This window comes from Ovis aries, chromosome 1 (genome assembly GCF_016772045.2).
Source record: "Ovis aries strain OAR_USU_Benz2616 breed Rambouillet chromosome 1, ARS-UI_Ramb_v3.0, whole genome shotgun sequence".
Classification (NCBI taxonomy): Eukaryota; Metazoa; Chordata; class Mammalia; order Artiodactyla; family Bovidae; genus Ovis; species Ovis aries.
Genome location: NC_056054.1, coordinates 25,600,211 through 25,627,795, shown reverse-complemented (window position 1 = coordinate 25,627,795; position 27,585 = coordinate 25,600,211). Strand labels below are relative to the sequence as shown.

Genomic DNA, 27,585 nt, shown 5'->3' with positions numbered 1-27,585 from the left:
TATAAGTAATGCTGCAGTGAATATGGATGGAGGTGAGATATCTCTTCAAGATACTCACTTTCAGATATATATTCAGAATTGGGTTTGTTGGACATGTGGAAATTCTGTTTTCAAGTTTTTGAGGAAACGACATACATAATGGCTGAAATAATTTACATTCCACAAATGGTGCCCAGGGTTCTCTACTCTCCATATCGTCACCAACATTTGTTTTGTATTCTCTCTTTGATAATAGTCATTTTGATGGGAGTGAGGTAATATTTCACTGTGGTTTTGATTTGCATTTTCCTGATGATTAGAGATGCTGAGCATCTTTTCATGTACCATTGGCCATTTCTGTGTCTTATTTGGAAAAATGCCTATTCGGGTCCTTTGCTAATTTTAAAATTTTGAGTATTTGCGTTTTTCATTGAGATATATGAGTTCCTTATATATTTTAGATATTAATCTCTTTATTTGGTAGGTGGTTTGCAAAAATTTCCTTCCATTCCACAGGCTGCCTTTTCATTCTGTTAATAGTTTCCTCTGCTGTGCAAAATCCTTTTAAATTGATATAGTCTTACTTGTTTATTTTTAGTTTTGTTGCTTGTCCTTTTTGTGTCAAATATAGAATGCCATTGCCAAGACCAACATCAAGGAGTTTTTCCCCTGTGTTTTCTTCTAGGAGTTTTTACATTTTCCAGTCTTACATTAAGTTTTTAATCTTTGTGAGTGATGTAAGATAGAGGTCCAGTTTCATTTCTTTGCATGTGAATATCCAGTTTTCCTAACACTACTAAAGAGACTATCCTTTCCCCATTGTGTGTTCTTTGTGCCCGTGTCAAAGATTAGTTGTATATGCATGATTTATTTGTGGCTTCTCTATTTCATTCCATTGTTCTAAGTGTTTGTTTTTATGCCAGTACCATAGTGCTTGATTATTATAGCTTTGTAGTATAATTTGACATCAGGAAGTATTATACCTCCAACTTTGTTTTTCTAAAATTGCTTTGGCTATTTAGGATCTTCTGTGGCTCCATATAAATTTTTGGATTTTTTTTCTCCTGTGTCTGTGAAAAATGCCACTGGAATTTTAATAAAGATTGTGTTGGATTTGTAGATCATTTTGTGGAGTATGGATTTTTTTTGATATTCTTTCAATCTATTTGTGTCTTGTTCAGTTTTTTTTCATCTGTAGCTTACAGTTTGCAGTGTACAAGTCTTTCACCTCCTTGATTATGTTTATTCCTAAATATTTTATTGTTTTCAATGTGACGGTAAGTAGGACTGCTTTCTTAATGTCTCTTTCAGGCAGTTTATTGTTAGCATATCAAAATGCAAGTGATTTTCGTATGTTTACTTTGTATCTTGCAACTTTACTGAATCTGTTTATTCTAACAGTTTTTTTTTTTTGGTAACTATTCTAACAATTGTTTTGATTTTTTAGGGTTTTCTATATATGATATCTTTTTTTTTGCCTAATTTCTCTGGCCAGGACTTCTAGTCCTATATTAAATAAAAGTGGTGAGAGTGGGCATCCTTGTGTTATTCCTGATCTAACAGTAAAAAAATTCAGTTTTTCACCACTGAGTATGATGTAAGCTGTGTACTTGTCATATACGGCCTTTAGTATGTTGCGGTACATTCACTCAGTACTCACTTTGATGACAGTTTTTATCATGAAAGGATGTTGAATTTTATCAACAGCTTTTTCTGCATCTATTTAAGTGATCATATGATTTTTAGTGTTCATTTTGCTAATATGATATATCACATTTACTGATTTGTGAATATTGAAACATCTTTGCATCCCCAGAATAAATCCCACTTGATTATGGTTTATGATTATTTTAATGTATTGTTGAATTTGGTTGGCTAATACTTTGCCAAGAATTTTTGCATCTATGTGCATCAGGGATGTTGGTCTCTCTGTAACTTTCTTTTCTTGTAGTATTCTTGTCTGGTTTGGTATAAGGGTGATGCTGGCCTTGCAAGTGGAGCTTTGAAGTGTTCCATCTACTTAAATTTTTTGGAAGAGTTTGAGAGGACTGGCATTAATTCTTCTGTAAATTGTTGGCGCAGTTCACCAGGTACACCATCTGGTCCTGGACTTTTCTATTTTGGGGAGATTTTTGATTACTAATTTTATCTTTTTACCAGTTTTAGGTCTAGTCATACTTTCCATTTCTTCATGAGTCAGTCTTTTAAAAAATTAAATAAAATTTTATTTTATTTAAAAATTTTTTACTGAGGTACAAGTTGATTTATAATACTATTATATTAGTTTCAGGTGTACAACATAGTGATTCACAATTTTTGTCTGTTCAGTGTTGGCAGGTTATCTTTTTAGGAATTTATCTGTTTCTGTTAGGTTGTCCAATTTATTGGCATATAACTGTTCATAATGGTCTCTTATGGTCCTTTGTATTTCTGCAGTATCAGTTGTAATATCTTCTCTTTCATTTCAGATTTATTTGAATCTCTTTTGCCTTAGTCAGACTGAAAGGTTGTCAATTTTGTTTGTTTTTTCTTAAAAACAGCTCTTAGTTTCATTGATTTTCTTTTTCTTTTTCTTTTTTTTGGTCTGTACCCTTTTCCCAATCTGATCCTTGTTATTTTCTTTTTTCTGCTAAACTTGACCTTAGTTTGTTCTTTTTCTCTAGTTCCTTGAGGTATAAAATTAGATAGCTGGAATAAACTATATATTCCTGTGATGATGGATGGATAATTTCAAATTACTTCTCTTTGAATTAACAGATTTTTTTATTCTGCTTGATTATGTATATTGTTCATGCTATCACAATTTTTATTCTATTCATTATATCCTTAGCTGCAGAATTTAAAAAATAATTTATTTTCTTTGTTGAACCTTTTTCATGCACTATTTTCCTGATTTCATTGTCTGTCTTCTCTTGCAGCTCACTGTTTCTTTAAAACAATTATTTTGAGGACCTCCCTGGTGGTCCAGTGGTTAAGACTGTAGTTCCACTGCAGGGAGCACAAGTTTGATCCCTGGTTGGGAATTAAGCTTCCACATGCCATGCAGTGTGACCAAAAGTAATACTAATAAGAATTTTCAATTCTTTGCCAGGCAATTTGTTGATCTCCATTTCTTTGGGATTGGTTACTAGAAAATTATTGTGTTCCTTTGATGGTGTAATATTTCTTTGATTTTAAAAAAATTTTTATTATTTCTTAAAGTCTTGCATTGTTGTCTTCACATTTGAAGAAGTCATCTCTTCCATTATATACTGACTGACTTCAGGAGAGAGTACCTTCATCTGTTAGTACAGCTAAGAAATTCTGAAATTCTAAAAATTGTATGCCTTTTCTTAATCCTGCAAAGACAGACTGGATGGTGAGAGCCCCCCGCCTCCCTCCCCTTAGCACTACCCTGAATCACTAAAGTTTATGAACCTTTTCCTAGGCCCACAGAGTTGGGGTGACTTTCTGTTCTTGTTTACTAGCCATCTGTAAGGGCTAGCTCTCACTGTCCATAGAAGCTCATGCTGGGAGCCAGCCTGGGGAGGTTGTAGATATGGCAGAGATGCACAGAGAGTTGAGAGTTCTCATGATCCTGGTAGGGTAAGGCATTTCCGATGTCTCATGATTGGCCTTTTTGATAGAATCCACAGATCAGCTGGTAGGAAGAAGAGTGAAGCTATTAGTTGTGTCCCTTTGATATAAATACATCAAAGGGACACAATTGTGTCCCTGTCCTCCCACCCTCTCCGAATCACACAGTCTTGCAGATCACTTCAGTAAACTGAGTTGGATGAGAAAGGAAAGCATCTCTTGGTCAGCATCCTGCACAGCTGGGAGAAGCAGGTACTCACTCACATATTCTCTTCATCTCCTGTGGGCAAAATCACAGGCTGTGGGGTTCTCCTGACACCAAGCCCTGCTACCTTGAGGGAGAGGTAACATGGGCAAAGTGAAACTCTTTATCTTACCATTTTCAAAATATTTCTTCTCAGATTTTTCTTTGGTGGTATTTTGGAACTTCTACACTAGATTCCTGGACTTCCACAAAAGTACCGTCACCTATTGGTGACTGCTAAAATGGATGTGGAACACCAAATCTGCATATAAATGCTCCTGCAATTCAGGGCTCAACATTTTTTAAAATATATTTTAATTTCTTTAAAAATTTCCCAGTTTTATTGAGATGTAATTGACAATATTAGTTTAAGGTATACAACATAATGATTTCACATATATATATATATATGTATAGCAAAATGGTTGCTACAAGTATGATTAATGTTTATCACCAAAGTGTTGCAATTTTTTTCTTGTGATGAGAACTTTATTCTCTTAGCAACACTCAAATATGTGATACAGTATTGTTAACTAAAAACACCATGGTGTATATTATATCCCAGAACTTATTTATCTTAGAAATGGAAATTTGTACCTTTTGACCATCTCCACCCCTTACCCCAAGCCTCTGGCAACCACCCATCTGCCCTCTGTTTCTTTGAGTTTTGTTTTTTGAAATTCCACATATAAGTGAGACTATACAATATTTGTTTTCCCCTGATTTCTCTTAGCATGATGCCCATCAAGTCCATCAATGTCACAAATGGCAAGATGTTCACTATATAGTCCTATACACTCTTCCATTGTCTATATATACCACATTTTCCTTATCCATTCATCCACTGATGAAACTTGTTTCTGTGTCTTAGCTATTGTAATTAATGCTACAATGAACATGAAGATACAAATGCCTCTTTGAGATAGCTTTTCATTTCTTGTGGATATGATCCAGAATTGCTGGCCCATATGGTAGTTCCATTTTAAAATCTTTGAGGAATCTCCACCCTGTTTTCCATAATGGCTGCACCAACTTACATTCCCTCCAACAGTGCACAAGCATTCCTTTTTCTCCACTAAGTGCTAACACTTATTATATTTGTCTTGATGACAACCATTCTAATAGGTGTGATGTAACATCTCATTGTGGTTTTGATTTGAATTTCTCTGATGATTAGTGATGCCGAGCAACTTTCCATGTGCTTGTTGGCCATCTGTATGTCTTTGGGAAAATGTATCTTTGGTCCTCTGCCATGGCTTACTATTGAATTGTTACATAGGTGATAATCCAAGGTGTCCAGGGGCAAAACAAGAGCTGAAAGAGCCAAGCAGACACTTCAGCTGTTGTCTACCACAGTGCAGACAGATTTAACCTATAAAAGCTAACTTGATTTGAATGAGAGAAAAAGCTCTAGCTAGATAAATAGCTTGAATCTCTACAATATAGAGTTGTGGTTCCTCAACTACATCCCAGATTTAAGCTTTTTCTCAGACCCAGAGCCCTTAGGATAAAAGATGGTTTTGAGGAAGGACCTCACTGCTCTGCTGAAAATTCACACTGTAAATCTTCCTTCTAGGCTTCCCCCCAAATAAGTACAACCATTTTCCAGTGTGATGGTGCACTGGGCTAAGGGAAATAACCAGATTTTTAAGTGGAGACAGCAGTTGTGAATTAATACTAATTACTGGAGTTTTAAAATGTCACAGTAGTTCACTAGTCAAATAGGGGTTTACGGAGGTCAGGTCACTAATGTAGTTATGGTTTGGGTCCATTTCAACAGGTCCAGTGAATTCCAAACCCAATCCATGGTTTTCTTTTCAGTTGCAGAAAGCATAATTGGAATAGACATACTTAACAAATGACAAAATCTCCATGTAGGCTCTCTACCCGATGGAATGAGAGTTATTATGGTAGCAAAAACCAAATGCAAGGCACTGTAAGTGTTTCTCCCTACCAAAATAAGAAACCAAAAGCAAAACCACATAGAAAGATGAAAAAGATTAATGTTGCCTGAAGAGGCAGGGATGGTGACTCTTCTTTCAGCTTGCTTCTTTGGCCTGTGCAGAAGACAGATAGCTTCTAGAAGATGAAAGAGAATTGTTCCAAATAATTTATTCAGGTAGACCTCAATTAAAGCTGCTGTTCATGTGTTGCTTCATTGCTGAAAAAAAAAAAATCAACACTTTCCCTTGTATCTGCTATTCCTCTGGCAAATACTCCCCCGCCTTTATTCCTGTTAGTATGAACCACAAGATGCAGTTTTATTTCATTTGCAAGGAAAAGCACTGTACCCTCACTGTTCCCCCCAAGGGTTATATTGTTTTTCTAACCCTCCATCATAATCTAGTCCAAATTGGTCTTGATCTTCGTTACACATGAATGGACACCACAGGATATTTGTGGTATCATGCTGATTGTCCATGGTGAATAAGAATTAGCAACTATTCTAGATAATTTGATAAGATATATGCATGTCAGAAGGTGGAAATAAATTCCACAAAATACAAGGGCTTGTTGCCTCAGTAAATTCTTAGCATCCAGCGGTCTGGAGCATGTTCAGATGGAAATGGACAAGATGCTTCAAGTTGCTGCATCTGACTTCTCCAAGCCCTAAGAGGTACAATGGATACTGGAGGCAACACAAACCTCACTTGGATGTGCTACTCTGACTCACTGAGTTAACTGGAAAGAGTTCCAGTTCCGACTATTGCCCAAAAGAACAGAAGGCTCTGCAACAGGTCCAGGTTACCAAGTTAGTTGTTCTGCCCCTTGGGCCATATGGCCCAGCAGATCTTTGCTCTTTGAAGCATCTATCAGATAGGAAGCCATATGGAGATTTCAGCAGCCAAATAAGGTTAATCAAAGTTTATAGGATTCCAAACAAAGCTGTGTTACACCTGCCAATAATTATTCACCTTTTGGAAACAACACCTAGCTTGCCATTAGACTAGTAGAGGCTTAATCTGTGACCATGGCCACCAAGCTACCTTGAACTGGTGAACTGAGCTGCTCGCCATGAACTGGATGTTGTCTGACTCACTAATAGATAAAGTTAGGCATACAGATCTGTGATAGATCTAACATGGCATTAAGACATGTAAAACTGAATTTGAGTAGATTCTGAAGGCACAAAGAAATTGTACAAGGAAATGGTTAATATTCTTGGGGCTCTGATTCCTGCTACCTGGTCTTCTCTCAACTTGTATCTATGAGATCAAGTGGACTTGCTTGTCACCAGTTGACTGAGGAGGGAAATATTTGACACTGGTTCACAGATGCTTCTGAACGACGTGCCAGCTTCAGCTAAAAATTCAGAGTTGGAGTACCATAGCCCTGCTCATATATCACTCTGACGGTCAGGAGTGAAAGACAGTCTTAGTAGGCATAACTCTGAGCACTGACCTATTTTTATAGACTGGAAGAAGTATACATTCAGACGTATAGATTTTCACTGACTCATTGGCAGTGGCTAATGATGTGGGGGGGATGGCTGGGAACTTGTAAGGAATACAATTGGAAAATCACCAATAAGGAGTCAAGGAAGACACTTGTAGGTAAATTTCTCAGAATGGGCACAAAGTGTGAAGATAAATTGGAGGCCCTTGTAAATGCTCCCCAAAGGGCAATATCAGAAGATGCTAATAATCAAGCGGACAAGATGATCTGTTCCATGGACGTCAGTCAGCCTCTTCCAACAGCTACCCTTGTCCTTGTCCAATAGGCTCATGGAGAAAACAACCATGTTGAAAGGGATGAAAGTTACTTATGGGTTTAGGAACATGGACTTCCACTCACTAAAGCTGATGTGACTACAGTCACTTCTGAGAGCCCCACTTGCAAAAAGCAGAGACTAACACTGGTTCCCCATTTCCTGGGAGGAGCATGTATCACCATCTGGTAACAGGTTGATTACATCAGACTACATCTACCATGAGAAAATTATTACCTGTGTTCTCAGTTGAATTTCACTTTAGATATGGATTTGCCTTTCCAGACCACAGAGCTTCTTCCTTTACCACTATCCCTGGACTTCAGGGTACCTGATTCACCATCATGGTATCTGAAAAGATCGCTTCTGACCAGAAGACAATTTCACTTGACATCAAATGAGGTGTGTCAGTAGGGTTGTGCTCATGGAATTAACTTTTCTTACCATTTTCCCTTTTACCCAAAGCATGAATCTGATAGAATGGTATGGGGGTTGGGGAGGGGACTTTTTGAAGACCCAGTTTTAACAGCAACACTTTTCATGGCCCAGACAGATGTGTTCCATACCAAGATATAGTGAGATCTCTCTATCTCTTGGCTAGGATTCTCAGGCCCAAGAAAGAAAGGGTGTAGAAAAGAGTGACTCTTCTATTACTCCTGGTAATCCAGTTGTGAGTATTTTGTCTCAGCAATGACCACGTGACAAATTACAAAAATGATGGCAGTAGTTACAGGCATTTCACTCCTACCTTGAAATGAATATATACCAGTTCTTTTTCTTTTCTTCCTCTATCTTATTCCTCTAAGAACACATGTAAATAGTGGCTAACCTTATATTTCATTATTTAGGTTACAGAATTTCAATGCGGATCTGTCTCGCTAAAAGAGAAACATCACTCAAAAATGGACAAAGTGACAAGTGGGACTCTGTATCTTCCACTGGGGAGAGTCTAGGTGCATTGTTTTTTATAGGGGGTATCTTGCATCATCTCATCATGGAACATGAGAACACAATTGCTGCTTCTTTTTGCAGAAGTTTTAAATATTGTTAAAGTGTGTGTGCATGTGTGTGTGCATGTGAAATTGCTTCAGTTGTGCCCGACTCTTTGGGACTCTAGCAAATGAACGCCAAACTGATGAGTGGACTGAGATAGTTTATACTCTGTTAACTCCTTACGCTAGAATTATGTTTCCCTGTACACTTTCCCCTGTATGATTATGGGTTAGAGTTGGCCAAGAAAGTAATCTGTGCAGTATTTGGAAGGCAGACTTCAAGCAGAAGCCATTATTCTGTGAAGGCCATCATGTTTACATGTGGTATCAGCAGAGGACAATGGGCTTCAAATTGTCCTCACTCTCCTCTGCTGAGTTTCTAGTTCATTCCCCCAGCATACAGCTTTTCTTCCTAACTGTTGACCCTGTTGACAAACAATGGCTCCAGGGTCCCCAGCAGATGGTTGATAAAATACCGTCAAGGCAGTTGCTACACAGAGGCGCATCTTCCTCTAGACATTCCCACAAGCCTTCCTTCCCCCTTCCCCAGGCTCCCTGTGGCAGCTGGACAAGGTGGCTTCTCAGACTATGTGACTTCTCTGATCCTCTAACTTCTCTTCTAAACCTTCACTTCCCCAGCTTCTTCTACAACTATTTAAGATATAGCTCTTAAAAATCCCCTTTCTCATACATGATAGTGATTCATTTTCCCCTCATCAAAACTTGACTGGTATAAACAGAAATAGTCTTGATGGACTTTGACCCTGTTCCATCTGTTCTTGAGACCCAAGAAGAGATGTTCTTGTGCTTTCTATATTTAGTTGCTAAACCATTATTTGAATTCGATTTACAAATAAAAATATTTTTCCTAAGCTAATCTGTGTTGGTTTCCAGGTATTTGTGATTTAAAAATAAACTGTAATCAATACCCTATGGCAGTGTTAATCACAGATCTCTTGTATTTCTGCATGCCTGTGAGCAGACACACAGAACACCAAATTCTATTCACCAATGTATATGGAGCAAAACACTCTTAGAATATATTGTGGCTTCCTATGGTTCAAAGGGCAGGCATGCTTATTGCACATTATAAAATACTTGCTTCCATTAACTCAGTGTTCTTTCCTGTTACGCAATCCACTGTGCAGTCATTATTTGGGCCTCTTTTCACTGCCTTTTGGGAACTGGGGCTCAAGAAAAGAGGCAAAAATGATGATACTTTGGATATTGCTATGAATAATAAACTGTCCTTTGTCACTGACCTAAAACACATGTGGGCTTCCCTGGTGGCTCAGATGGTAAAGAATCTGCCTGTAATGTAGGAGACCTGGGTTCCATCCCTGGGCTGGGAAGATCCCCTGGAGAAGGGAACGGCTACCCACTCCAGTATTCTGGCCTGGAGAATTCCATGGACTGTATAGTCCATAGGGTTGCAAAGAGTTGGACACGACTGAGGAACTTTCACTTTCACTTTAAAGACATGCTGTAATTTCATATGTACTGCTCATTAGATTTTTCAAAGAGAACAAGGTATATACCTATGATACAAAGCAACACATTAATAAACAAGCAAATGTATTAGGTTCTGAAGAAATACTCAGTTTTTTCTATCACTACAGTGTGAAGTTCTTTAAATGTATAGTTCTTTTTATTTCTCATTTGTAATGACAAGAATTTGATTAGGATGCTTTGGTTACAGTAACAGAAACAAAACTCTACTTAATGCAAAAAGGGTAATTTATTAAAGAATTATATGGGTACCTCACCAAAGCTAACAAAACAAAACAAAACAGTTAAAACAGGCCTCAGTGATAGTGGCTAGTAACAGAAATCAAATCTGTTAGGGGTCGCAGAGTCAGACACAACTGTGCGACTTAGCAGCAGCAGCAGCTTAAGCAAAAAGGGGAATTTATAATTAAGATATGAGGGTGCCTTACTAAGCCAAGGGCAGGATTCAAGAAGGGCTGGAATAAGGGAATGGAGCACTGTTAAGAAAGCCAGGGATCACATTTTTCTGATCTCTCATCTCTGTTCTTCACTTTGCAAATATTTCACTGCTCTCTTACTGCAGATTTGCTGTTCTTTTCTTCCTAAACCACAGAGTGGGACATGGCAGTCCACAGCTCCCCAATTTATGTCTCTTCTATTCCAGAGATTAGTCAAAACAAGGCTAGAATCTGTTGTTTCTAACCCCAAATTTCTAGGGAAGATTTAGAATCTTACCAAAATTAGAGATGACTTTCTTCTCTGGGATAGGCAATAAGATAGAAGTTGGTAGAAAATCAAGAAATAGAGACCATTTTTTTTTATGATTCTTTACAAACTACTAACTGAAATGGCTTATTTTGATTTAGGAATGGATGTAGAGAGATATAGAGAGATATTCTCACAATCTAATCAACAAATATGACCAGATGCTTCAAAAGACAGAGGTGTTCTAATATTTTTTAATATCCTCTCTAAGAGAGAAATGATGGGCCTGTATAATACTACTACCATATCTGAGACAAGTTTCCTTTCATTTATTGTAATAGACATGATTTATCTCTTGGGAAGATATGCACAGTCCCAGTGTGAGTGTTTTAAGCACAAAAAGTAATGATATAGTTCATTGTTTTTCCGAAGAGAAAGAAAAACAGGGCCTAATTACATGAAGAGTATTTATGAGAAAGAAAAAAAGATTAATTATGGGGTAGGTGTCAAAAATCCATGGGAGCCATAAATTGAAATTTGACCATGGGTTTCTCAGACTAGAGAGAAATTCTGGTTCATCCGAGCTTGAGTCAGGTGCTTATGAACATAACTGCTTATACCTTCATCATAGTGGGGTAAGGGTCAGAGGGTCATTCTGAGAAACAGACATAGGACAGGGCAAAGAAAATTATTTTCTGTATTCTTCAGTGTTCCAGGCTCCCCTAGAGGAACAAAGTTATATTGCTTATGAAAATCATGGCATAATAAGATTTAAATGGTAGGTGATTTATGTATTTAAAAATCAGAATAGCTGATGGAAGTATTCTGCCCAGTCTTACCCACACTGAAATAAAACTGAAAATGTCAGAAGTATAAAGAAATGCTGCAAATGTTTTATTTAAAATGTATTTGTGCTGAGGATTTCTTAAAGTATTTCTCCTATATGTTAAAATACTTTTGTATTATTTATTATATCCTTTGATGAGATACAAGGAGTTAAACTTAATGTTTATGATATCACTCTACTTCTTCCTGTAATTTTGTTTCTACAAATAATTGGAAAGGGAAGTAGGACCACTCTATGGTAAAGAACAAAAGAAATAATACTAGCATGGACATGTTAAGAGACTCAGAAGCTGGTAATTCAGTTTTAACTTTACATGATTTCAGGGTACACAAAGTTTCAAAAGAAAAAAGTCATTCAGTATTATGTTGAAGGTTCTGTATTTCAACCTCTGTATTTCTTCGCGTAAATATTTCCTTAAGGTTATCATCTTTTTGATCATCACAAAGTGTCATATTTAGTACATTTTCAGTACATTGTTCTAATGGAATGGTTGTCAAGTATGAAAATACTTTTTCCATTAGAGGCTCCCCTAGAAAAGGCATCGGAGGGCTCTTTTTCATTTGAGAATCATCAGAATACCAGTCATCAGCTATTTCTACACTTTGGCTATAATAAAAATCAGATGGTAATGTTGATAAGCTTAAGGTAACACTGCTGGGATTTGTTGCCGAGCTAGACTCTGAGGGGTCACAAATGACTTTTTTTGTTGCAAGGCAGAAATCATCTTTAGAATAACCATTATTTGCTGTAAAACAAAACAAAACAAATTTACTATGAATATTACATATTCATGAGACACATCTTAATATAAGGATAATGTTACTTTCTAAAGTTCAAACTCTTTTCACGGTTTTTAGGAACAGAATAATGCAACAGTGAAAATTCTAAGTTGCTATCAATATCTACACAATGTTAAGTATTTAATGGGGAATCAGCAATATTTTCATGATAAACAAGAGTAGAAAAATCTATTCTAAATAAAGTCAACTTGTCTTAACAGGAGAAGATTCTAAACAGACTAGAAAGCTCAGTTCTGGAATGTCCCTTAAAATCAGAAATGGCAGATAGTTTAACTATTTACGGCTAAATATTATCTTATTTTAAAAATAAATTTTGGCTCAGGAAACTCAAACAGAGGCTTTGTATCAACTAGAGGGGTGGGATGCGGGGGGAGATGGGAGGGAGGTTCAAAAGGGAGGGGATGTCTGTACACCTATGGCTGATTCATGTTGAGGTTTGACAGAAAACAACAAAATTCTGTAAGGCAATTATCTTTCAATTAAAAAAAGGAAAAGTAAGAGAAAAAAATAAAAAATAAATTTAAAAATGTCTCCTTAAGCAGATAAATTGGGGCTTCCCTGTGGCTCAGATGGTAAAGAATCTGCCTGCAGTATGGGAGACTTGGGTTTGATCCCTGGGTGGGGAAGATGCCCTGGAGAAGGGAATGGCTATCCACTTCAGTATTCTTGCCTGGAGAATTCCATGGACAGAGGAGCCTTGAAGCCTTCAGTTCATGGGGTCAAAGCAGCTAAATTACAAAATGTTTGTCCACCATGGGATCAAACTGGCTTTATACCAATTAAAGTAACAACTAAATGAACATTCATATATAATGCCTTAGAATTTGTACAGCAGTTTGATATACTTCCAGATATCATTTATCCTTTCAATTATTACTCAAGGTAGTTATTAGCCCTGCTTCACAAAAGATATTACTGAGAATAAGACTTAGAGAAATGAGTCACCAAAATCAGATACAAAATGGACTTTGTTCTAGATCTGTGTTACTGTAAGTCCCATGCTTCTCCCATTACATTATTTATGCTGTACAGCTGCAAATAAAATTGCTAAGTTTTAGAAAATATCACATTTACAAAATATGCTAAAACATCTTTTATGATATTTTACATAATTTTTATGCAAATATGTAACATTAATTTAAAAGCTGTTTTAAATACCTTATTACATTCTATATTCAGCATTTCTAAAATTATGTAGGAGAGTAAGGCTTTGAGGTACTAAGTCAATATCTAAAGGGTTACAAAATGCTCATGCCTTTTGACTCTCCATCATGTCTCTATGGCATTGACTCTGATACCTTTGGGTATAAATAAGAGACAAAAAAAATTTTTTTTCACATTTTAAGATAGGCATTGCAAATTTTGTTTTCTAAAAAAAATGCTCATTCATAGCACTAATAAATAGATATTTCCCTTGAGTTTTCATGATTTTAAAAATATTTAGATATTCAGCATATATTTAAGATAGCCTCTTGATTCTTTAAAATGTGAATTGCTAAAAGTTGATTATGATTTATTCTAGTAAACTGTTGAGAAAAAGTACCTTTTATACATGCTGTTTCCTTTTTTCTTTGCTCCTCCTACATAAAAAATATTATTTGTATTTTAAAAATTAATAGTTATAAAATAATTACTTGATATATACTTATGTGATAATATATGTTAACATCATAATAAAATTTTTATAGAATCATATTTTTTCCATCATATGAATTTATCTCACCAAACTATATTGACAAGAAAGACAATGTGTTGAGGTATCATCTGAAAAGAATGTGAATTGGCTCAAGAAGGCAGTCTCCAGGATAGGGAATGAAGGGTGAAATAGAGTTCAACAGGATTATTTCTCTCTATTCTCACTAACTTAGAGTTGCTTGGTTAGAACTAGTGATGACAATAAAAGTAATTACAATTCCTAGACTTACTCATCCTATTAACTGATAACAACATAAAAGTAAATGCTGGCTGAAAGCTTTTATAAAATTGCGACTATTTTGAAGCCAATAGAACATCTGATCAAACAATACATTTCAGATATGTTCTGGAAAGTGTAGTGGTGTAGTAGTTCTCAAACTTAGGGCATCAGAATCACCCAGTGTGTTTATTAAAAATGCTGTTTCTTAGACACAATATCAGACCACTAAAACAGATTATCGGGCAGTAGGGTTTACAAGTATCTATTGTAAACCACTCCATAAGCGATCTGATTCAGTTTTTCCTTAGACTACTAGATAAATGATGAGCTAATGCACAGAGTGTTTGATATGCAGTGGGTGAAGACAGAGAGACAATGCTGTCTCATGTTACAGGGGAACAGTGTTGGTACTCTGTGCTGATCTTCATTGTCTTGTTTGCCAAAAAGGCTTGATTAGGAGATACACACACACACACACACACACATACACACATGCACACATGGAATATACATATAGGTAGGATAACACATAAGCACTGTTTTTGGAATCTACTTTACTTTTTGATCATTGTTACCTTTTATTAATACAAATGTCAGTATAGGCGCTTGACTTAACTTGCCTGGATCTAGGATCAAGTCAATTTTCCCACACGGGCCTGCAGTTTAATCTAAGAAGTTCTGGAATCAAGTCCTGGACTATTCTATGCTCCTGTCTACACATGGGCTTCCCTGGTGGCTCAGTGGGAAAGAATCCATCTGCTAATGCAGGATATATGGGTTTGATCCCTGGGTGGAGAAGATCCCCTGGAGAAGAAAATGGCAACCCACTCCAGTATTCTTGTCTGGAGGTTTCCATGGAGAGAGGAGTCTGGTGGGCTACAGCCCAAGGGGTTGCAAAGAGTTGGATATGACTGAGCGACTGAACAACATATAAATTATATTTGAAACTGCTTTTCAGACTTTTATGTGCCTATGTACTACCTGGGGGAACTTGTTATAATACAGATTCTAACTCAGTGGGTCTGGGGTGGGGTCTGAGATTCTGCATTTCTAACAGGTTCCCAGGTAATGCTGATACTCTTGATATGGGAACCATAGAGTAAGGTCCTAGAAATATTAAAATTCTACCCAAACTAGGGAATGACAAAATGGGCATTCTTATATATTGCTGTATATATATAAATATATAAACCACTAGACCATTCACGTATGACTGAAAGCAAATCCCTTATGATTATACAGTGGAAGTGACAAATAGACTCAAGGGATTAGATCGGATAGACAGAGTGCCTGAAGAACTATGGATGAAGGTTCGTGACACTGTACAGGAGGCAGGGCTCAAGATCATCCCCAAGAAAAAGAAATGCAAAAAGGCAAATTTGTTGTCTGAGAGGGCCTTACAAATAGCTGAGAAAAGAAGAGAAGCAAAAAGCAAAGGAGAAAAAAAAAATACACACATCTGCATGCAGAGTTCCAAAGAATAGCAAGGAGAGATAAGAAACAATAGAATGGGAAAGACAAGAGATACCTTTTAAAAAATTAGTGATACCAAGGGAACATTTCACACAAAGATGGGCTCAATAAAGGACAGAAATTGTATGGACCTAACAGAAGCAGAAGATATTAAGAAGAGCTGACAAGAATACATAGAAGAACTGTACAAAAAAGATCTTCATGACCGAGATAATCACAATAGTGTGATCACTCACCTAGAGCCAGATATCCTGGAATGCGAAGTCAAGTGGGCGTTAGGAAGCATCTCTATGAACAAAGCTAGTGGAGGTGATAGAATTCCAGTTGAGCTATTTCAAATCCTAAAAGATGATGCTGTGAAAGTGTTGCACTCAATATGTCAGCAAATTTGGAAAACTCACAGTGGCCACAGGACTAGAAAAGGTCAGTTTTCATTTCAATCCCAAAGAAAGACAATGCTAAAGAAAGTTTAAACTACTGCACAATTGTATTCATCTCACACGCTAGTAAAGTAATGCTCAAAATTCTCCAAGCCAGGCTTCAGCAATATGTGAACTGTGAACTTCCAGATGTTCAAGCTAAATTTAGAAAAGGCAGAGGAACCAGAGATCAAATTGCCAACATCTGCTGAATCATCGAAAAAGCAAGAGAGTTCCAGAAAAACATCTGCTTCTGCTTTATTGACTATGCCAAAGCTTTGACTGTGTGGATCACAATAAACTGTGGAAAACTCTTAAAGAGATGGGAATACCAGACCACCTTACCTGTCTCCTGAGAAATCTGTATGCAGGTCAAGAAACAACAGTTAGAAATGAACATGGAACAAAAGACTGGTTCCAAATAGGGAAAGAAGTACCTCAGGGCTATATACTGTCATCCTGCTTATTTAACTTATACGCAGAGTATATTATGTGACATGCCAGGCTGGATGAAGCACAAGCTGGGATCAAGATTGCCAGGAGAGATATCAATAACCTCAGATATGCAGATGACATCACCCTTATGGCAGAAAATGAAGAAGAACTAAAGAGTCTCTTGATGAAACTGAAAGAAAAGAGTGGAAAAGTTGGCTTAAAGCTCAACATTCAGAAAACTAGGATTATGGCATCTGGTCCCATCACTTCATGGGAAATAGATGGGGAATAGGTGGAAACAGTGGCAGACTTTATCTTTGGGGGCTCCTAAATCACTGCTGATGGTGACTGCAGCTATGAAATTAAAAGACGCTTGCTCCTTAAGAAAAGTTATGACCAACCTAGACAGTATATTAAAAAGCAGAGACATTACTTTGCCAACAAAGGTCTATCTAGTCAAAGCTATGGCTTCTCCCATGTATGGATGTGAGAGTTGGATGATAAAGAAAGCTGAGCACCGGAGAACTGATGCTCTTGAACTGTGGTTTTGGAGAAGTCTCTCAAGAGTCCCTTGGACTGCAAGGAGATCCAACCAGTCCATCCTAAAGGAAATCAGTCCTGAATATTCACTGGAAGGACTGATGATGAAGCTGAAACTCCAATACTTTGGCCACCTGATGCGAAGAACTAACTCATTGGAAAAGACCCTGATGCTGGGAAATATTGAAAGCAGAAGGAGAAGGGGATCATAGAGGATGAGATGGCTGGATGGCATCACTGACTTGATGGACAAGAGTTTGAGCAAGCTCCAGGAGTTGGTGATGCACAGGGAAGCCTGGTACACTGCTGTCTATGGGGTCAAAAAGAGTCAGATACGACTGAGCGACTGAACTGACTGATATTAATAGGTATAATTCTTCTAGAGGGCAATTTAACAAATCCTCTTCTAGAAAATTATTCTGCCAGGTAAATAATTTTGGATTTATGTTAATACCCAGTTACTAGAATTTTCCTCACAACACAGTTTAGCATTTTTAAAGTCTATAACGTAAAATTCTAAGAGTAAGGAAATATTTAAATATATAAGGATATATAGATATTAGTAAAATGAGTATTCTTTCAAAAATGATACTATAGATCAGAAGTAAGTAAAGATTCTAAAAATGATGGGGATATTTAAAAAAGACAGAGGAATAATCTTGAACAAGTGGCTCACTGGTTAAGTTTAGGAAAATTTGAGCAATAAATTAATGATAGTGATGGATTATAATCTGCTAAATAAAATAGAAATCCATGAATCTATACTGATAATAAAGCAGAAATAGATGTTTTTCTGGAACTCTCTTGCTTTTTTGATGATCCAGCGAATGTTGGCAATTTGATCTCTGGTTCCTCCACTTTTCCTAAAACCAGCTTGAACATCTGGAAGTTCATGGTTTACATATTGCTGAAGCCTTACTTTACTAGCATGTGAGATGAGTGCAATTGTGCAGTAGTTTGAGCACTCTTTGGCATTGCCTTTCTTTGAGATTGAAATGAAAACTGACCTTTTCTAGTCCTGTGGCCACTGCTGAGTTTTCCAAATTTGCTGACATATTGAGTGCAGCACTTTCACAGCATAATCTTTTAGGATTTGAAATAGCTCACCTGGAATTCCATCACCTCCACTAGCTTTGTTCTTAGTGATACTTCCTAAGGCCCACTTGACTTTGAATTCCAGGATATCTGGCTCTAGGTGAGTGATCACACCATCATGATTATCTGGGTCATGAAGATCTTTTTTGTACAGTTCTTCTGTGTATTCTAGCCACCTTTTCTTAATATCTTCTGCTTCTGTTAGGTCCATACCATTTCTGTCCTTTATTGAGCCCATCTTTGCATGAAATGTTCCCTTGGTATCTCTAATTTGCTTGAGGAGATCTCTAGTCATCAGGTGGCCAAATTATTAGAGTTTCAGCTTTAGCATCAGTCCTTCCAATGAACATTCAGGGCTGATTTCCTTTAGGATTGACTAGTTTGATCTCCTTGCAGTCCAAGGGACAGATCAATTAGATGCACTGAAAACTGCAAAGCCTACAGCCAGCACTGGTCAACAAAAAAAAAAAAAAAGTGGAGCAACTTTGAGGAGATGTCCCATGTCCAAGGCAAAGGAGAAGCCCCAGTAAGATGGTAGGAGGGGCGAAATTGCATTTAGAATCAAACTCCATACCTGCCAGAGATGCTCAGAGGGCTCATACAAACCTTGTGCCCACCAGGACCCAGAGACTCCAGAGACTGAGACAGAACTGTGTTTGAGTGTCTCCTGTGGAGGTATGGGTCAGCAGTAGACTGCCGCACAGGCAGGGACTCTGGGTGCAGCAGACTTGGGTATGGCATAAGCCCTCTCAGAGGAGGTTGCCATTAACCCCACCATAGAGCTGCCAGAACTTACACAGGACTGGGGAAATAGATTCTTGGAGGGCACAAACAGAACTTTGTGCATAACAGGACCCAGGAGAAAGGAGCAGTGATCCCACAAGAGACTGACCCAGACTTGCCCATGAGTCTAGGAGTCTCTTGTGGAGGCGTGGGTCGGTGGTGGCCTGCTGCAGAGTTAGGGGCACTGAGTGTAGCAATACATGCATGGGACCTTTTGAAGGAAGTTGCAATTATCTTCTTTAGCTAAGCAAAAATGGCTGTCTGAGGAGGCCTTACAAATAGCTATGAAAGGAAGAGAAGCAAAAAGCAAAGGAGAAAAGGAAAGATATACTCATTTGAATGCAGAGTTCCAAAGAATAGCAAGGAGAGATAAGAAAGCCTTCCTCAGTGATCAATGCAAAGAAATAGAGAAAAACAATAGAATGGGAAAGACTAGAGGTCTCCTCAAGCAAATTAGAGATACCAAGTAAACATTTCATGCAAAGATGGGCTCGATAAAGGACAGAAATGGTATGGACCTAACAGAAGCAGAAGATATTAAGAAGACATGGCAAGAATACACAGAAGAGCTATATAAAAAAGATCTTCATCACCTAGATAATTACGATGGTGTGATCACTCACCTAGAGCCAGACATCCTGAAATGTGAAGTCAAGTGGGCGTTAGGAAGCATCACTATGAACAAAGCTAGTGGAGGTGATGGAATTCCAGTTGAGCGATTTCAAATCCTGAAAGATGATGCTGTGAAAGTTCTGCACTCAATATGTCAGTAAATTTGGAAAACTCAGCAGTGGCCGCAGGACTGGAAAAATCAGCTTTCATTCCAATCTCACAGAAAGGCAATGCCAAAGAATATTCAAACTACTGCACAATTGCACTCATCTCACATGCCAGCAAACAAATGCTCAAAATTCTCCAAGCCAGGCTTCAATAGTATGTGAACCATGAACTTGCAGATGTTCAAGCTGGTTTTAGAAAAGGCAGAGGAACCAGAGATCAAATTGCCAACATCCGCTGGATCATCAAAAAAGCAAGAGAGTTCCAGAAAAACTCCTATTTCTGCTTTATTGACTATGTCAAAACCTTTGACTGTGGATCACAAAAAATGGTGGAAAGTTCTGAAAGAGATGCAAAAACCAGACCACCTGACCTGCCTCTTGAGAAATCTGTATGCCAGTCAGGAAGCAACAGTTAGAACTGGATGTGAAACAACAGACTGGTTCCAAATAGGAAAAGGAGTACGTCAAGGCTGTATATTATCACCCTGCTTGTTTAGCTTATATGCAGAGTGCATCATGAGAAACGCTGGGCTGGATGAAGTGCAAGCTGGAATCAAGATTGCCAGGAGAAATATCAATAACCTCAGATATGCAGATGACACCACCCTTATGGCAGAAAGTGAAGAAGAACTAAAGAGCCTCTTGAAAGTGAAAGAGGAGAGTGAAAAAGTTGGCTTAAAACTCAACATCCAGAAAACTAAGATCATGGCATCTGGTCCCATCACTTCATGGCAAATAGATGGGGAAACAATGGGAACAGCGAGAGACTTTAGTTTTTTTTGGCTCCAAAATCACTGCAGATGGTGTGTGTAGTCATGAAATTAAAAGACGCTTGCTCCTTGGAAGAAAAGTTATGACCAACCTAGACAGCATATTAAAAAGCAGAGACACTGCTTTGCCAACAAAGGTCTGTCTAGTCAAAGCTATGGTTTTTCCAGTAGTCACATATGGGGTTGCACAGAGTCGGACACGGCTGAAGCGACTTAGCAGCAGCAGCAGCAGCAGCATGTATGGATGTGAGAGTTGGATGATAAAGAAAGCTGAGTGCCGAAGAATTGATGCTTTTGAACTATGGTGTTGAAGAAGACTCTTGAGAGTCCCTTGGACTGCAAGGAGATCCAACCAGTCCATTCTGAAGGAAATCAGTCCTGAATATTCACTGGAAAGACTGATGCTGAAGTTGAAACACCAATACCTCAGCCACCTGATGCAAAGAGCTGACTCACTTGAAAAGACCCTGATGATGGGAAAGATTGAGGGCAGGAGGAGAAGGGTTCAACAGAGGATCAGATGGCTGGATGGCATCACTAACTCAATGGGCATGAGTTTGAGCAAACTCCTGGAGTTGGTGATAGACAGGGAGGCCTGGTGTGCTGTAGCCCATGGGGTCACAGAGTCGGATACGACTGAGTGACTGAACTAAGTACAGCCAGCACTGGTCACCAAAAAAGCGACCAATTCTTCTCCACAATAACACCCATCTGCATATCATACAACCATTGCTCCAAAAGTAGCTGTGTGTTTTCTAGGATCAACTACCTCCTTGTAAATCTTACTGCATCTCATGCAAGAAACTTGGCCTCCACTCTGTGTTCTCCAGAGACAGCTGTGTGGGTTTCAGGAATAATAATTCAGGCAGAGGGTCCTCTGTGGTCAGGGGAGCCCTAAATTTGGATAAGATTTCACTTGAATATTCATTGGCTCTAGTAATTTGGTTAAAGTAGGAGAAGACTTAATTCCAAGGGGTCAAATATCCTCCTTGAAACGAAAATGAAAAAGATGAATTAACTCATGGAAAGAATTTTGTGATAAAGCTAATATCCTGGGACTACTTTTGTAATAGTACCTTCTTTTCTCATCACTCATTTCCCTTTTGTGTGTCTTGAATAATATCATTTTTAAAGATTTAATAAAGATTTCTCTGTCAGCAACCTGCCCCGCCCCTGCCCAAAAAAAGTTGAATGAATTGGGCTACATAGGTTTGCCTCATCTGTCATATTTACCTGATCTCTTGCTATCTGATTACCACTTCTTCAAGCATCTTGACAACTTTTTGCAGGGAAAAATGCTTCCACAACCAGCAGGAGGCAGAAAATACTTTCCAAGTTTGTTGAATCCCAAAGCATGGATTTTTGCAAGACAGGAATAAACAAACTTATCTCTCATTGGCAAAAATGAGTTGATTTTAATGGTTCTTATTTTGATTAATAAAGAGCTGTTTGAGCCTAGTTATAATGATTTAAAATTCACATCTGAAACTACAAGTACATTTTCACCAACCTAGTATAAACCACTCAAACATCTTTCAACTGATAAATGGATAAACAAAATATGGTATAGTCATACAATGGAATATCATTCAGCCATGAAAAAAGAATAATATACTGATATATGTAATAACAAGGATGGACCTTGAAAACTTGCCAAATGAAAAGGTAGATATGAGACCATATATTGCATATTTATGAGAAATTCCAGAATAGACAAATCTGTAGCTATAGAAAGTAGACTAGTAGTTGTCTAGCCCTAGGAGGATTGTTGGAAAATGGAGAGTCAGTGATTGCTAAGGGTATGGGGTTTCTTTTAGAGGTGATAAAGTTATTCTAAATTGATTGTGAAGGCTGTTCTACAACTCTGTGAATATCTAAAAATTTCTGAAGTATACACTTTAAAAAGGCAAATTATACATTATGTGAACTATACCAGTAAAGCTGTTAAATATAAAACAAAACAACCTAAAGCCAAGAAACTTTCAGAAGAAAATTTAGAAGCAAATTCTTGTGACCTAGGGTTAGGCTAAGAGTTCTTGGATATGACACTAAAAGCATGATCCAAAAATGAAAAATGTATAACTCAACAACAAAAAGGCAAACAACCCAACTGAATAATGAGCAGAAGGCCTAAACAGACATTTCACCAAAGAAAAAATGAAGATGGCTAGCAGGCATATGAAAAGATGCTCAACATTTCTAATATTAGAGAAATGCAAATCAACTACAATGAGGTACCACCTCACACCAATCAGAAAGGCCATCGTTAAAAAGTCTACAATAACAAATGCTGGAGAGGATATGGAGAAAAGGGAACCCTCCGCTACGCTGTTGGTGGGGATGTGAGTTGGTACAGCCGCTGTAGAAAACAGTAAGAAAATTTCTCAAAAAACTAAAAACAGAATTACCATATGATCCAGCACTCACACTCCTGGGCATATATTCAGACAAAACTATGGTTCAAAAAAGTACACACACCTCTATGTTCATAGCAGCACTATTCACAACAGTCAAAATATGAAAACAACTTAAACGTCCAATGACAGATGAGTGGATAAAGATGCCATGGTACATACATACAATGGAATACTACTCAGTCATAAAAATAATGAAATAATACCATCTGCAACAACGTGGATGCAACTAGAGATTATCATACTAAGTGAAGCAAGTCAGAAAGAGAAAGAGAGATACTATAAGATATTACTTCTATGTGGAATCTAAAATATGACACAAATGAACCTATGAAACAAAACATAATCACAGACATATGGAACAGACTAATGGTTGCCAAAGGGGAGGAATTATGAGGGAGGGATGGTATGGGAGGTTGGGGTTAGCAGATGTAAGCTTTCATACATAGAAGAGATGAACAACAAGGTCTTCTTGTATAGCACAGAGAACTATATTCAATATACTATGATAAACCACAATGGAAACAATATATTAAAAAGAATGTGTATATATGCATAACTAAATCATTTTGCTATGACTTCCTAGGTGGTGCAGTAGTAAAGAATCCACCTGCCAATGCAGGAGATGAAAGAGATGTGGGTTCAATCCCTGGATTGGGAAGATCCCCTGGAGTAGGAAATGGTAACCCACTCTGGTATTCTGGCCTGAAAAATTCCATGGACAGAGAAGCCTGGCAGGATACAGTTCATACGGTCTCAAAGAGTCAGAGAGTACAGAGCAACTGAGCACACACACACACAAATATATATAACTAAATTACTTTTCTGTATAGCAGTAATTGAAACAGCATTGTAAATCAACCATCCTTCAATAAAAACAAAGCAAAAAGGGAAAATGGATAAATAAAATCTTATGCTTTGCAAACTCCTCTTTGACAAGATAAAAGCACAATCATCAATTAGGGGAAAACATTTGTAAATCACGTATCTCATAAAAGAGACTTGTATACAGAATACACACTCTAAATTACTCAGAAATATAATCCAATTAGAAAATGCACAAGAAAGCTGAAGAGACTCTTTATCAAAGAAGATACATGATGGCAAATAAAAATATGAAAAGCTGTTCAACATCACTGCCCATTAAAGAAATAAAAATGAAAATCACTGAACATATTTAAATGGGTTTCCCCTGATGGCTCAGTGAGTAAAGAATCCATCTGTAATGCAGGATACACAGGAGACATGGGTTTGATCTCTGGGTCAGGAAGATGCCCTGAGGAGGAAATGGCAACCCACTCCAGAATTCTTAACTGGAAAATTCCATGGACAGAGGAACCTGGCAGGATATACTCTATGGGGTTGCGAAGAGCTGAACATGACTGAAGAAATGGCACCCACACAAACAAATTTAAATGGGTAACATTTAAAATGCTGCTAAATATCAAATGATAATGAGGATGTGGAAACTTGATTCTCTTACACATTACTGGTGGGTATGTAATATGGTACCATCTGCAAATCAATCTGGGAATTTCTTTTAAAAGTAAACATATTGGGACTTCCTTGGTGGTCCAAAGGTGGAGAAGCTGCCTGCCAATGCAGGGGACATGGATTTGATCCCTGGTCTGGGAAGATTCCACATGCCACAGGGAAGCTAAGTCTGTGCATCACAACTACTGAGGCTGCCTGCCCTATATCTTGTGCTCTGCAATAAAGAGAAGCCACTGCAGTGAGAAGCCCATGCACGGCAACTAGAGAATACCCTCAGCTCACTGCAACTAGACGAAGCCCATGCACAGCAATGAAGACCCAGCACAGCCAAAAGAAAAAAAAAGTACACACTTACTGCATGATCCAGCAACTGCATTCCTGGGAATTTATTCTAGAGGAACTGAAACTAATGCTTTCAGAAAAGTTGGTACACAAACAATCATGGCATGCTTATCTTGTGATACCTCATAACTAGAAACAAAATATTCCCCGGTGGATAAATGGTTAAGCAAACTATGGTATACCCACACAATGTTATACTACTCAGCAATTAAAAAAGAAAAAATATTGATACATGCAATGCTATGGAGGGATCTTAAGGGTATTATGCTATGTGATGAAAACCCAAGCTCAAAGGGCCATAAAGCTATAGGATTCCATTTATACAAAATTCTAGAAGTGAGGCAATTAGAGAGATGGAGGACAGAATCAGAGGTTAAGGAAAAGGAGGGAGGGTGTGACAATAAAGGCTAGTATGAAGGAGTTTCTTCATGGTAATGGAACAGTTCTGTATGTTGACTGTCATGGTGGTTATACAAATCTATATATACGATAAAATGTCATAGAAATATATACAAAAGCAACAAAGAGTAAGTACGTACAAAGATTGGTAAGCTTTGAGTTAGGTCTGTAATCTAAATTTCCTGGTTTTGATAATGCATACTTAAAAGTATACTTTTCATGAAGTATACTTATATAAGGTGTTGTCATTGGGCAAGTGGGTGATGGGTATATAGGGCATCTTTGTAATTTTTTTTGCAACTTTTGATTTTCAATTCAGAATAAGATAAGACAAATCAATTGTATTTATATTTACTAACAACAAAAATAGGGAAATAAAAAATTTAAATCAATACTACTTACCATAGCATAAAAATACCTATAAATAGGGCTTCTCTGGTGACTCAGTGGTAAAGAATCCACCTGCCAAATCAGGAGAGATGGGTTTGATCCCTTGTCTGGGAAGATCTCATATGCTGCAGAGCAACTAAGCCTGTGCACTACAACTATTGAGCCTGTGCTCTACAGCCTAGGAACCACAGCTACTGAGCCTATGTGTCTCAACTACTGAAGCCCACGTGTCCTAGAGCCTGTGCTCCACAACAAGAGAAGACACTGCAATGAAAAGCCCATGCACCACAATGAACAGCAATCCCTTTTGCCACAACTAGAGAAAAGCCCGCACAGTAATGAAGACCCAGTGCAGCCAAAAATAAATAAAATTATGTTAAAAATACCTATACTTACAAATAAATTAAAACAAATGTGAAGGACTTCTATACTGAAAACAATGAACTAAAATAAAAGATGAGCTCAATAAATCAAATTAGTAACTTTAAAGAAGTCAACAAGAATAATATCCTCATAAATTAGAAGAATCAATAATATTAAGATATCCATTCTTCCTAAGCTTAGAGATTCAATGCCAATCCAATAAAAATTCAAGCAGGCCTTTTTAAAGAACTAAACAAGCTGCTTTCTAAATTTTATGGAAAAACAACACACCTAGAGTAGTCAAAATATTCTTGAACAAATAAAACAAAGTTGGAGGATTTACTATACTTGATTCCATGACATAACACTACAGTAATCAAGACAGAAGAGTATTGTTTAAGAACAAATAGTTCTCTAAAAAGAATATAAAGTTCAACAAATAAACCAATACATATACAGTAGACTGATTTTCATTCAAAGTGACTAATCAGTTCAATGGGGAAAGAACGTCTTTTTAACAAAGTTTTCTGGAACAACTGGATATGCAAATTGACCTGTACTTTACAGACTTAAACATAAAACCCAACACTATACAGCTAAGACAAATATAGACTATTTTTGCAAACTTAGAAAGGTAGATATTTATTAGATAGATACAAATTTCTTTTAAAAGAAAAAATCACAGTCTCAATCAACATTGAAAATTTCTGCCTACCAACTGATACCACTATAAAAATGAACAGATAAGCTACAATCTGGAAAACAACATTCACAACATATATATCTTACAACAGACTAATTCCAAATTGTATTAAGAACTCCTAGAAGTCATTATTTAAAAAACAAACAAACAAAACCAATCTTTAAAAATGACCAAAAACTTAAATTATCAAGTCACACACACAAAAATATGCAACCGGCTAATGAACCCATGAAAAAGTGCTCAACATCTTTACTTATCAGAAAAATATAAATTAAAAGCACATGGAAATGTCATTCCACACCTGCTAAAATGGCAAAATTAAAAACAAAACACTAGTAACACTAAATGTTCACAAGGATGTGTAGCAACTGGAACATCTGCTATTGTTGATGGGAGTGAAATAAGTTATAACCACTTTGGAAGCTGTTTGGCAGTTTCTTATAAGGATATATATATGACTACTCAAGCCCCACTGATTCCATGCCAGGTATTTTTCCAAGAAAAATACCAAAAGTTTTTACTCAAAGTACACAAATATTTATAGCAGCCTTACTCATATTAGTCAAAAACTGAAAAAAACTCAAATGTCCCTCACTAAGAATACATAAACACGTTATTATATAACCATACAATGGAACTGTTGTTCAGTCGCTAAGTTGTGTCCAACTCTTTGTGACCCCATGGATTGACTGCAGCACACCAGGCTCCCCTGTCCTTCACTGTCTCCCATAGTTTGCTCAAATTCATGTCCATTGAGTCGGTGATGCTATCTAACCTTCATCTGCCACCCCTTTCTCCTTTTGCCTTCAATCTTTTCCAGCCTAAGAGTCTTTTTCAATGAATCAGCTCTTTGCATCAGGTAGCCAAAGTACAATAGAACACTACTTACCAATAGAAAGAACAAAGTTTTAACATATAAATTAACATAGAT

At 37.3% G+C, this 27,585-nt stretch overlaps 1 protein-coding gene across 6 annotated transcripts in view; it reads right to left on the bottom strand.

The window, feature by feature from the left end:
• Nucleotides 1-675: 675 nt before the first annotated feature.
• Nucleotides 676-27,585, bottom strand: part of C1H1orf185 (chromosome 1 C1orf185 homolog) — a 187,165-nt gene continuing 160,255 nt past the window's right edge. For 5 of the 6 annotated variants that reach the window (XM_060408847.1, XM_060408849.1, XM_060408855.1 and 2 more), the window contains 2 exons: nucleotides 13,884-13,920; nucleotides 676-12,285 (listed from right to left, as the gene is read on the bottom strand). In XM_060408847.1, the coding sequence (XP_060264830.1) occupies nucleotides 11,891-12,285; nucleotides 13,884-13,920 (432 nt within the window). In that variant the 3' untranslated portion in view covers nucleotides 676-11,890. The remainder of the gene's footprint in view (nucleotides 12,286-13,883; nucleotides 13,921-27,585) is intronic. The other variant, XM_060408865.1, reaches the window with a different exon arrangement.